The following is a 12,552-nucleotide window of genomic DNA, read 5'->3' as shown; positions in this document are numbered from 1 at the left end:
GGACCAGAGAAACAGACCGTGGGAGCGTGAGTGGCTTTAGACAGAACTTCAAATTTTTCATCCTAAAAGGAAAATGTGGATAAATCAAAACCTCCCCATCTTCCAACCATCCAGAGCAAAACAGAGGACTGAGCTGGTGGCACCGAAGGAGGGCAGTGATCAGCTTGTGATCAATGTGTAACTGAAAAAGGATCGTTCTCTCCTCCTTGGAGAAGTCTGCGGATGGTTTAAGAGTACCTTCAACAGTACCTTCCTTATCCACAGCGTCTGACTTGTGGCCACACCACACCTCAGCAGAACACAGGAGGGACACGAAACCAAGCCTGTGCACATTAAATGCGTCACAAAATTTCTTGCGAGCTTTTGATGGATCTCAAAAGCAAAACTGGAATCACCAGGAAAGCACACCTCCAGTGAGGCTTCAAAGAGGTTATTTCTTTATCCTGACTACTGCACCATCTTACCGAGACCCAGAAAACAGCAAAGAACCAGCAGGACCTACAAAACCCAGGAGAAGGTTTGTAGATCACACAGGACATTTTGCTCTACCCAGAGGGAGCAAAGAGCAGCTGTGCCAGATCCAGACGCCAGGAAGACCACCGAGCACTGTGGGGGCCAGAAGGTTCCACCCCCCGCCATGGGCAGGGACCCCTCCCACCAGCCCAGGTTGCCCAAAGCCTCATCCAGCCTGGCCTTGAACCCCTCCAGGGATGGGTCATCCACAGCTTCTCTGGGCAACCTGGGCCACTGCCTCACCCCCCGCACAGGAAAACATTTCTTCCTGATATCTCACCTCAATCTCCCCTCTTTCAGCTTCAAACCGCTGCCCCTCATCAAGTTCCAAAAGACAAGGCAGCTCTTTAGGCACAAGGATGATTGACCCCTGGGCCAACCTCACCCTGCCACAGCCTTACCAGAGGAGTTTCGACCCCCCGGCCCCAGAGGAGCTGCTGCAGGGCTGGCGTTTCAGGGATGTGGAGGACAGGGGTCCCTGGGGACGCAGGAGCTGCTGGAAGGGCACTGCAGCAGGGAGAGTGAAGAGGCGAGGATGACCACCCCAGCTGCACTCAGCATCACGTCCCAAGCGTCCAAACGGGAGGCTGAGACCCAGCAGAGCTGATGTGTTGGGACAATTCTTCCAAGAGGAGCTGCAGCAGCCACGATGTCCCAACGGCGACAGGAAACAGGCACATCCCCTGATCAGCAAAGTCTGGCTTTGCTGAGCTCGCAGCGGGAGCAAAGAACAGCTCCTAGGAACAACCTGGATGTGTGAAACCTTTTAAAAAGCAGCAGTCAAGGCTTCAGAGGCAAAGCAAACCCAATTTTGCTTGTTTTGCTTGCTCCAGTCTCCTCTGCCTCTGTCATTTTTGGGAAACACAACTCAGGAGTAACCCACACGACATACTTCAAGATAACACCAAAGAACTCATAAGGCTGTTGTGAGGGTAAGACTGATTTCTATTCGAACCACATCCCCATTCCCAGCTGCGCCTGGCCTGTAGCTCGGTACAATCATGTCCGGAACACACAAGTATCAATAAACTAACACACAAAAGCCATTTCTGCTACAAGTCAATTACTTTTTTTTTTAATTCAAAGAAAAAAAAATTATATTTTAATAAATACTGCAGAAACATTAACCAAACATACAAAGTGACTTCAACAATTAAAAAAAAAGTAATGAATGTCCTGTTTTATAACAGTTATAACTTATTTTTTTCCACAATATTTAAATACAGAAAGCACTTACCAGCTATTTTGTAATACTGCCCTAAGCAGGCTGTTGCATCAGTCAAAAGCTTATTAGGGTGGTAAAAAGGTCTTTTTGTGGGAAATCATCAGAATGGGTGGGTTGGTTTGGTTTATTCTTCTTCTTTTAGCAGATGAAACAAAGTGCCGGGAACACACAGAACTGAGTTTTAATTACGGTAACCCTTTACCTTTGCACAAGTTATAGTGAACACAGCGTTTAACACTTCAAAAATGAAGCATTACCCTTGGGAACAAAACGCTTGTCCTCAACAAGCGACAGCCACACCGGTTAGAGCTTCCAGAATCCTTCTTTTGAGAGAAGCTATGAAGTGAAGTCGGTCAGTAAACAGTTACAAACTATTTTAAAGGCCAATTTATTCCACGTAACAATAGTATTCAGTAAGCAAAAAGGAATTTAACTGGTTCACTGATGTTTTGTGATTATTCTCTGGATACATACATATTCAGAGACTTAAAGACTACAGGCAGAATCCAGTTGCCTCTGGGGATCCCTTAAGGCTCACAGTTCTTCAGACCCCATTTCCTCACCACCAGCAAAGGCAGTCTGCAGTGAGAGACAGCTGCCCCAAGAGCATCACAAAAGATAACCTGGCTCTGCTGGCTCATTCGCAGATTCTTGGTTTTTTGGGGTTGTTTTTTTTTTTTTTTTGCAAACATAATTGCAGTGAACCACACAACAGAATAGCACTTCTCCGTAGCATTTACAGAGGACTGGATCTGGGGATCCACCAACTCCTAGCAGAAGCAGAGGAGTTTTGGGGCTTCCCTAGATGGGCAGTAAGGCTTAACAAATTATCATGGTTGTAAAAACTAAGGATCATTTGTCATCATAGCTCTTAGCACCTTTCACTTCAACCTACAGCGACATACCCATACAGCACACCAGAACTGGAGATCATTTCCACTCTAAATTACAATCACAAAGAGGAACGGAAAGTCAGAGTTCCTGCAACAGGCAGGTAGTTTGCCCCCGCACCCCAATTTGATCCGTTTAATTTCCACAGTGCGAAGGCACCAGTAATACTGGGAAATCTGAGATGGTTGTCTTCATCACCAACATGTCACCGTCTCGGGAAGGCGAAACTCCAGACTTCTCACATACAGCGTTTTCCTCTTGGTGACACACAGGCCTTGGTATCCTCTCCATTTTAACAATGAGCTACTAAAAAATTAGATCATATCCTTTGGAAAACCAACTATAAGGTCACAGGGATAGTTCCTTAAGGAGGAGGGCATATTAATAACATCTTCTTTAAAAAAAAACCAACATTAAAGTATTATTTTAATTAAATCAAAGTGGTAGCATCCAGGAGTAGAGCGTTAATAAAAGAAACAAGCACTGTCAATGACATCTCTCTTCTTTGCAGGGTTATTTTCCCATTCACCCTCTCTTGTCTCAGCCCATTCAACCATTTTCCCTTTTTAAATTTTTTTTGGCATTTTATTCAATGTATCATTTCCTGATGCCACCTCGTTTAGAGCCATTTCTTCTCGCTGCTCAGTTCCTAAGCACAGTCTCACACAAGAGGTGAAGAGTCTCCATTAACGCACCAGCATAAGCCCTCGTTCAATACCATGTGGCTGTGTACTTCATTGAGCCTCCACCCCTCCCGGATGCTCTCTTCCTCCTTTCTCCAGGAAAATCAAGGTCCTTCACATCACCGTGCAACTCTTTGCTTTGTCCTTTCGCAAGTCCGTCGCCACTGTGGAAAGTTCTGGCCTGCCAGGCATGTGCGAAATTCGCTTTGTTGCCCTCTGCGATTTGTTTCGTTTAACATTTTTATTTGTTTTATTCACGCACGCCAAGGTGGCAACATGAAAAATGTCTCTGACGCTGTTTTCTGACTGTAAGGCTGAGCATTCAATATACGTAGCTGCTCCAATCTGTTTGGCCATATTTGCACCCTAAGGGGAAAAAAAGAACATGCGATCAATACCAAGTTTCCGCAGAGAGCCAAAGCAAACCATACAATTATTTTTCAGCGCTGTTTTCCATACACAATGTTTTGTGAAAACCAAAGCGAAAGCTCCAGCGTGACAGCCAGCAGCTAATTTTGCAAAATAAACAGAGCTTTGGTTCCAAGATGCATTAAACAAGTATCCAAGCATTATCCCCCAGGCCAATAAATACAAATTGGAAGAGAGAAGATAAGCTTTGTGACCTGCAAACAACTGCAGAAAGCCAGAAGAGTATCAGTAGGACCTACTTAGTGATTTCACCCTTACAACTTCACTTGCATCCGTAAATCACATGCTGACTGGGAAAGGTCTGGACCTGGCAGCTTCCAGATTTAAGCCTGCTATCTCCAAAGGGAACATGGATTCTGACTGCCTTAAGGGCTAGCCAGAGTGTCCCTGACCCAGAGCAGAGCCCGTGGTACATCCCCATGAAGGGGACAAAGTTCATAGGGGAATGTGCTGTGGGTTTCTGGGTCAGGGATAGTTATATTAACTTGTAGCTAAGGAACAGGCCAAAAAAAAAAAAAAGAAAAAAGGACATGAGTGGTTATACGAGCCCTTCTTTTTGGATTTTAAGTGCATTCAAAGTCAAAGCAGGGATATTTGTTCCAGCAGCACAGGGAAAACAACATGTGACTCTGGCAAATGACAACACCCCGGCATCCTGTTGCGGATTTTGCTACTGGAAGACAATACAGCATTGTGTGAAAAAAATGAAGCTGTTTCAGTGGAATTTCACTTGTGAGGGACAAAATCTTTTTAGTAAGTTATGAAATCAAACCACATCCTTGATGTGCCACTCCTCCCATATTGAGATACCGGCACAAGTCAGTCCAACCCCTCCTCTTTGCTCTAGTGCCAGGCTGATGGCACTAATCTATCTGGACCCATGTCTTCAGTGTGCACTATTTGCACTGCCCTGATGCAGCCATCTTCTTATCAGCTGTAAGCAGGAGTGGCTGATAAAGGAGTATTAGTCTGTAGGACAAGCCCACCCAACAGTTAAACATCTCAACTCCTACTAACGAAGCCTGAGAAATGTTTGCTCAGGTGTAGCTGGCTGGGAACTGGCTAGCACACCAGAGGCAGGGTATCACCATCAACTGGCTTTTTTTTTCCTCCCAACGCTTCCTCATGAAGTTAAAAGGAACAGGGAAAACACCATTGAGCTCTTTGATCCCATGTGGACTTAGCAAAGCAAGGGAATTTAAAAATAAGCTGTGTATCTCCACCCCGGAAGACCCTTCCCTAGATCTAGCACAGGAGAGCACTGGGTTGCCTCATGTCACCAGGGATCTGACAACAAGAGAAGCAATGGATGAACTTGTGCAGGTAATACGTGGCAGACAGTATTTCCTTTTAAGTTTAATATTCAAAGAAAAACAGCATGGAAAAATCACAGCTCTGAGGCTGAACAACATGAGTATATCCACATGCACCAGCGGTAGTTTGTAACCGAGATGACATCTGCAGCAACCAGCAGGATTTAAGGACACTTGGAATTGTTTTACACTAAGGTAAGAAACTGGCATTTCATTTCATAGAAGATTGTCTGAGATGGAGGGATGTTTACGGAGTGAAGTGTAGAAAAATGTCATAACTAGCACAAGCCATCACAGTACAACACTCCATGTTCTATTTCAGTCAAGATACTCACCGTATGGTATCTTTGCATTTTCAAATTTAAACATGCTGTAGGAGGCTGCGTGATTAGTGATCGCGTATTAGGAGCAGTTGGCTTGGAAAAGCTGAAGTTGTGGGTAAAACATCAAAATACGATAGCGCACAGGATACACACACTAGCTAAAGCCCCTTCTGGAGGTACCATTCCCACCCTTACACCCTGCAGGGCAGATCTCAAACCACCGCTGTGATTCAGCTGCAATGCAGGATATATGTGTGAGTAATAAGGGGAAGTTTACCTTGGAGCCCAGTTTTCCCTTGTTCCCTACCTCCTGCTCTCCCACAGCCCGATTCCTTTTGCTTTCACCTCGGTTTCTCTATCCCCTGATGCCTGGCTGCAAACTTCTCACTTCCCCAGCAGCAGAGAACTGCTGCCAAGAATTAAGATGCTTCCTGGATTTGCTGCCACCTTCGGAGGGAGACACAAGGTGTTTTCCCAGAAGATGTTTCCAGGAAATGGGAGTTTTAAGGGGTCAGACTCCGTGCAATGCTTGTCACAATGCTAAAGTCAAAGGTATGAGATTCAAATCTTAAGTTTGAACAAAAAAAATTGTACTAATTTATCAGTAAATAAACAGGACATGTCACATCTCGGGTACTGTTCTGATCTCTGTAGGCCCAGAAAAACAGTTACTTAAGTGGGTTAAGTGACTTAAAAAGCTCTTTGCAATCAATAAGGCTAAATTCTTGTGATGCTTAAAGCATGCACTGTGGGGCGGCAGGATTTTCTGCTGCCTCCAGTCTGTGGAGAGGCTTTGCCTTTACTCATAATAGTTTTCAAATTCACATCCAGCAACTACTAGAGTGTGTGCATCTGATTTCTTGGATGTACTCATGTCAACAGGGGGAGAAGTTGTTCATAAAGATGGCTAGAGTGATAGAAAAGGGTCTGATCTTCTACCCCGGAGTACAACGAAGGGTGTGGCACATACCTGATCGTAGGACACGGGTGTCTGCCTGTGACTGGAAAGTTCCACTAGTGTGCTTACATCTGTGCGCAGATCCGACTTGCAACCAACCAAAAGCATTTTGGTGTTCGGACAAAACTCCTGGATTTCACCTTTCCACTGTAAAATTTTAGGTGGTTATTACACTCGAGTAGTTGAATGTTTAAATCCAAAGAAGCAATAGCTACAAGATGAAGTTTAATGAGTCATGACATTTCATGTGGCAATACTCTTACGTAATAGCTGTACCTACCTTCGGGCTAATTTCTAAAGGCATTAGTTCCAGCAGAATCTGGTCACGGATGAAATCTTACCATCTCATACACTCATTAATTCCACTGACTTACTAATCAAGAGGGAATGAATTCAGATTGTTTACCCACATGAGTAAAGGTTTGCAGACCTGTCACTCCTCACAGGTGGTAAACACCCAGCCAGAGCCATGTGCAGACAAGAATCAATAAAATCCAGTGTCACCACATTCAGTGGCTCCTCAAGATGGAGCTACAGAGGCAGGTCTTGTATGACCACAAAATAAGCGTTGCTATATATTGGCTCACGGCTACATCCCCACACCTAAAACTACACAAATCTGTCACAGGTTCAGCTACTCTCAATCAGTAATAAGCCTTTCAAACAGAACTTGTGATAGGTTCCTTGTTTTCCTTCCCCCTCTACACGATTATTTTGAGATCACACAATCTCTAAAACTTAAGGATATCATTTGAGTTTAAAAGCATATTAAGAAAAATCTCTTACAGAATTAAGCAGCAGTATAGTAACCAACATTAGCAGGGACAGAAAAGAAGAAGACAGTTCTAGATGCTTGTTGGCACAGCTAGGAGCTGAGAGAACAGCCCGAAGTATTTTCTGTAGACTATTCAGAGCATTGTATGCCACTTCATTCCCAGTGACACAAGAATCACTGGCCCCAGATACAGAAAAAAAAGGAACTTCAGGTCACTAAGTTTCTTAAAGACAACACCGCAAAGTTGAGTCATGCCCAGTGACCAAGAGGAGGAGCGGGACCAGCTTGCAAACACTGAGCTTGATTATCAAAATTCAATGTTTTAACTCAGGGAAAGTCCAGCACTGAATCTCAGATCACTGAGCTTATGAAAAATTCTGAGGTTTGTGCAGGATCGCATTTCTATGCCACTGCTAAGTCTTCTGGTGGCTTCCAGAGGCATTTGTCACTGGCTCCTTCTAACTTCATGCTGAGAAATTATGTAAAGCCATGGCAAAAGTCCAAACATTTGGCAGGGACGTCTTAACCGTCTTTGCAACATGGCAAAGTTTCTCAAAGTTCTCATTATATTCTCTGAATATAATGCAAGAGAATTTATTGCTGCACCCAGCCCTGCACCTCACACCACCCTGAACAATTCACTGCTGTCTAAGGGCTGAGGAATGAGAATTTACTTCACCCTTGAGTGCCCGTTGGGGAGTTTTTGTTTTCAATTAACATTCATCCCTTTCAAACAAACAATCTCAAATCCTAGCAGCACAGAGCGCGGTCGTGCCATCTCTCCATTAAAAGAAACAAACTGAAGCTTCCAATGTAGGCAACAGCACCACTCTTCAGAGATTTAAAGACAAGCTACTCAAACAGTTCTGTACTCAAAACGTTTCTAGAATACTTGCCTTTTTTAGCACGCTGTCAAGAGTTTCTGGCCGACTGATGTCGAAGCAAATCAGAACAGCATCAGAATCTGGATAGGAGAGCGGGCGGACATTGTCATAATAAGGAGACCCTGCAGGGAAAAAAACCAGCATTTTTATTAGTTTCTATTTTTCACTTTTTGGAGTCATTGAACCTTACTCGGAAAGTTTAGAAAGGTTTTCAGTGAAGCTCTTTAAGAGTACCCAGCTACCATTTTTTCTTCAATAGCACTGTATTCCCAAAACGCTCCTTGCAGTTGCTCATTTCCCCACTTCCCTTTTGTTTCTCACCTACAAAAGCAACAGCCTCCCCAAGTAATTAAGAGTGATGGCACCCCAGTGATCCATCTCACACCAAAAGCTTGGGATGCCCCCAATAACAAGGGAAGGGAAATGGGGTCAGCCCAAGTTTAAGTCCCACCATTCTCCTGCAGGCATCTGACTTTGAGAACAAACCCTTCACCTCCAAAAGGCTTCTTCAAAGCAGATTTGTCACAGTTGCGCTTCCATGGGAAAAAAAAAAAAATCAGCAAGTTTTGAGCTAAATCAGTTTTGATTCTTCTAACATTTAAAACAAATAGTTCCAAGTGCAAAAAGCATCTTTAGTTGTCACGGATACTGACAATTTTCAGAAGAAAATCTTGCTTCAAATTAAAGCATTTGTTGCAGTACTCCAGCAGGAAAGAATCCCAGTCCGTAGGTAGGCACGTGAGTTATCTGTCATGAAGAGCCTCACCAATCTGTAAACCAGCGTACGCTTGCAAGAAGCGTTTGTTTAGCCCATGAAACAAATTTTTATCAACAAGATCAAAGCTAATCTAGTAACCTGATGGAACAGAAATAGGTCCAATATTGCACTTTGTGCACGTTTTACTTCCAGAGATGTTAAGGGATATACTGTTTTCTTTAAGAATTGTCATGAAGTGCAGAGTTACCAATAGATCTCCAGAGACAGAAATCTGATTTTTATCATCTGGTCAATCTGGTAACAGGGTGGGGAGGGGGCAGAATGGAGAATCTTCCTTTCTACTAGGAAGTTCCAGTCATTCAGCCACCATTGGGTTTTGCCTTAATTCTGATGAAGCGTCACTTACTGAGGAAAAGACATTTTTGGAAGGGTACTTAAACAGTTAAGTGGTCCAACAGGATACAGCATAGAACATATGCAACAAGAACACAGTTTTCAAGAGTTTTGGGGTTATCAGACAATTATATCAGCTATTTTCCACCTATCTAGAACTAATTGGCTGTAAGGTCTCAGAAGCTGAGCAGACTATTAACTGGATTAGAGAAATTCCTCAAGTTTTTAACTGACAGCCCATGCTGTTGCACAAAGCAGAGCGGGGAAATGGTGTGAACGTATCGCAGATGACTTCAGTTGGACAGCTTATAATGGAAAGAGTCAAGAATCCCAGGAATGTTGTTTTTGAAATGAAGAGTAACACATGGGGAATGAAGCATTACCAAACTAGGTAGCAGAAGGTAATTTGTTGAACAAGAGACTATTTTATTCAAATGCTCATCTTCATAAATGATGTCAATCTAACAAAGAGGCAGCTGTCAAAAACTGCTCTTCAAAAAACAGTTAGCTGTCTTCAGCGGTAAATGACACGTTAGAGAGAAATCTAAGCGAGCTGAGCTGACCGGTAGTTAACGATTCATTTGAGCTCAGCTCTGCTTGCAGTCACTACCAATAAGCATTTTCTATTACTAATTATTCCCCAGTTATCTCCAGCACTGCTATTACAGTGCCTCCATCCTGGAGCCAAGTTATTTATCCTGGAGCCCCAAGGCCAAATGATTTATCCTGGAGCCCCAGGGCCAAATGATTTGCCCTGGACAGACAAATCGCAGCGCAGCGTGCCGTTGACTAGCCACTTGCATTGCTCTGCAGTGTTGACGGGGCCAAAGCAGCGATTCCTGCCCAGCGCCTGCACGCTGGCAAGCCCCGCTGCCTGGCTGGTACATCTGCCTGCGGAGCTCCAGCAAGTAAGGGCAGGATTGAAGATCATTAATGCTTGGCCAAATGGTTGCTGGCTAGAAAGGAGTCTCAAAAAAAAAAAAAGCCTCACCCAGAAACTAATTCCTTAGACACATACCTATCTCCTCACTCACCAGACTTGAGGGATACAACATACCATATATGTCCATCAGCATGTATTTATGTATACATCCAGTCACCACCTCCAGCCCAGAGAGTCCTTTCTACTGTGTCAGCTGAAGCTGGGTTTGTTTTGAGGGTTTTTTCTTTTTAGCTTTTCCTTCTGAACCTCTCATACGCAAGATGCTGAGCTAGAATAAGTGTACTTTTATAGGAGCCCTTCTGCTGGGATGCAAGCTAGGAGGAATATCTGACACTCCCTTTTCTTTGGGGTAGTGTGTGGCAGAACAAACGGGGCTGCAGTACTGACAAAGGAAATTTCCTGGTCTCATTCAACAGCAGTAACTGAACCTTTATTACTGAGCAAATAAAGAGGGGCTACGGCTCTCGCTGTGGGAGCCTATTCAAGCTGGCATTTCATCCTTTCGCCCAGAGAAACCCTCAGAAGCCAGGAATCTCAGGAATGAGGCTCAAGTCTGAACAGACAACTTGAGCACAGCCCAGTAAGGCTGCTCACTCTTTTTTCAAGTTAGTCTGCAGATTTGAAGCCATGCCAACCCTAGAAAACAGAAGGAGAATGTGGAGTTACAGCTTTGCTATTTGTGGGGGGGAAAAAAAAGAAGCCCATTTCTGTTTGTGATTTTGCTCCTACAAAGTAAAACACTTTGATTAAGGACAGATTATTTTTCTGCTTTATCAAGGAATTGCTGATAATGCTGTAGTTCACCTTATGTTGTGGTGGAAGTGTATTCCAGTGGCAATCCCCCTTTTTTAATCTGTTTGGCAGCTTGAATAATTTAAGCCAAACTAATTTAAACATTAAGAATGGCGTACTTTTTAAAACCTTATGTTTCGTGCAAAGTACAACATAAACTCAGCTTTTAAACTGAAATAAAACCCCTCACCAGCAATACAGCTGGCTTTGGTCTACAGGAGATACCAAAGCTTAGGTTTAAATGTTGCCATCTTAATAAATAACAGAATTACATCACTAGAAGTTAAAGTATACTTGATTTTTTTATGGTTTATTACTATGTGAAGATGTTAAATCACAGAGGGATGAAGCCTTACTCATCTGCAAGACCCAAAGCGACCACCACCACCGGTTCCAACCAGAAGGTTCATGCCCACGTCCCACCTCCAGAGCTGAACCTGGGCAGCTCCTGCTCCCCACGCTGCTCAGCCTCCGCTCGCCTGCAGGGCCTGGGGGAAGCGGTGCTCGGTAACAGGCAAGACTTTACTATTTACACACCACCAAGCAGCCATCAGGCATTAGTCTTCGCAGCCTTTTGGACTCCAGTCAACTGAAAGAACAAGAGTTGAACAGCAGCATTCTCACTCCCAAACCCTTGGGCTCGCTAATTATCAGCTACAGAGAAAACACATCAAATACTGCAGTGGCCGCTCTAAGCAGCTGACTCACCGCTTTCCTCCTTCCAAATCCACCTGGGCTGTTTTGGAGAAAATACAGGTGATTTTGTGTACTGAGTATCATAGAACACATCATCTCCAAGCACATGACTATCACAATATTCATAACGTTTTGGTTTTATACACTTCTGCAACTCAAACAGAAAACAGGACTTTGGTAAGTGACCTGGCATTCCCAGTTATCAATTCTGATTATTTTCCCTCTAAATGGGGGGGAAACCCTATAAAGACTAGTCACTGCCATTAAAGAAAAAAAAAAAAAGAAATCACATGGCTCAATATAGGCAACTTGTGAGTGAACTGGAAGGCAAAGAGAGAAATTTGCCATTTCCTTTACAGTGTTTACTGCCAGACATCTTGGGAAAATACTAACTTTAATTCTTGTATGTTTCAGTTGTCTTCAGAAAGATTTCAGCACAAAACTTCATTATTATTATTATGTTTCTGTACGGACACTGAATACATAGTACACATTCAAATCTCAGTAAAGCTAACTTGATTTAAAGCTCTGAGGCCCTTCTGGATTTAATTATATGCTACTCCCCACCAGTGCATAAGTATTTCTGGTCCTGTTGAGAATTACTTTATTGGAGTAACCAGTTCAGTTTCCACGGTTCAACCAACAAAAAAAACCCTAAAATATGTTTTAGGGAGACACGGGTATGTATACCTAATTAATGGTATATGATTTCTACACTACAGCTGCTGTTGTACTAGCAAGAAATCTAAATATCAAAGTAGCCACTTTTCATGGAAAAAGACAAAAATTCGGTTAATGCACATTAGACCATGCCTATAGTAGACAAAGACATCTAATATAGAAGTACTCTTCACAGTGTCCATGAGACTACAAGATGAAGCTTTAACCTGAAGAAACTTCTAGTACTCTACCTGGCACAACAAGCACACAGCTCCCAAACAGCTCAGGACTGCCATACCACATTACCACAGAGGAGGATAATTTATGGTGGAGTTCGACTGCAACCAGACATTCCT

The 12,552-nt window shown here is 43.5% G+C and overlaps 1 protein-coding gene across 1 annotated transcript; it reads right to left on the bottom strand.

Annotated features, from left to right (window-relative positions):
* Positions 1–3,426: 3,426 nt before the first annotated feature.
* RND3 (Rho family GTPase 3) lies at positions 3,427–10,175 on the bottom strand. The gene is made up of 4 exons (XM_010082831.1): positions 10,124–10,175; positions 8,007–8,116; positions 6,348–6,482; positions 3,427–3,678 (listed from the first exon to the last, which is right to left on the bottom strand). The coding sequence occupies exons 1-4, from the start codon at positions 10,173–10,175 to the stop codon at positions 3,427–3,429; spliced, it is 549 nt and encodes a 182-aa protein (XP_010081133.1).
* Between the last annotated feature and the right edge of the window lie 2,377 nt (positions 10,176–12,552).

This window comes from Pterocles gutturalis, unplaced genomic scaffold (genome assembly GCF_000699245.1).
Source record: "Pterocles gutturalis isolate BGI_N339 unplaced genomic scaffold, ASM69924v1 scaffold6145, whole genome shotgun sequence".
Taxonomy (NCBI): Eukaryota; Metazoa; Chordata; class Aves; order Pterocliformes; family Pteroclidae; genus Pterocles; species Pterocles gutturalis.
Note: the sequence above shows the minus strand (reverse complement) of the source record. Positions and strands in the feature narration are given on the sequence as shown.

Coding starts and splice junctions, on each gene's coding strand:
- RND3 (XM_010082831.1), bottom strand. CDS start 10,175: ATGGACATATATGGTATGTTGTATCCCTCAAGTCTGGTGAGTGAGGAG. Junction 8,117..10,123: donor TCTGGTGAGTGAGGAGATAG/GTATGTGTCTAA, acceptor TTTTCCCTGCAG/GGTCTCCTTATTATGACAAT. Junction 6,483..8,006: donor TTGACAGCGTGCTAAAAAAG/GCAAGTATTCTA, acceptor AAAATTTTACAG/TGGAAAGGTGAAATCCAGGA.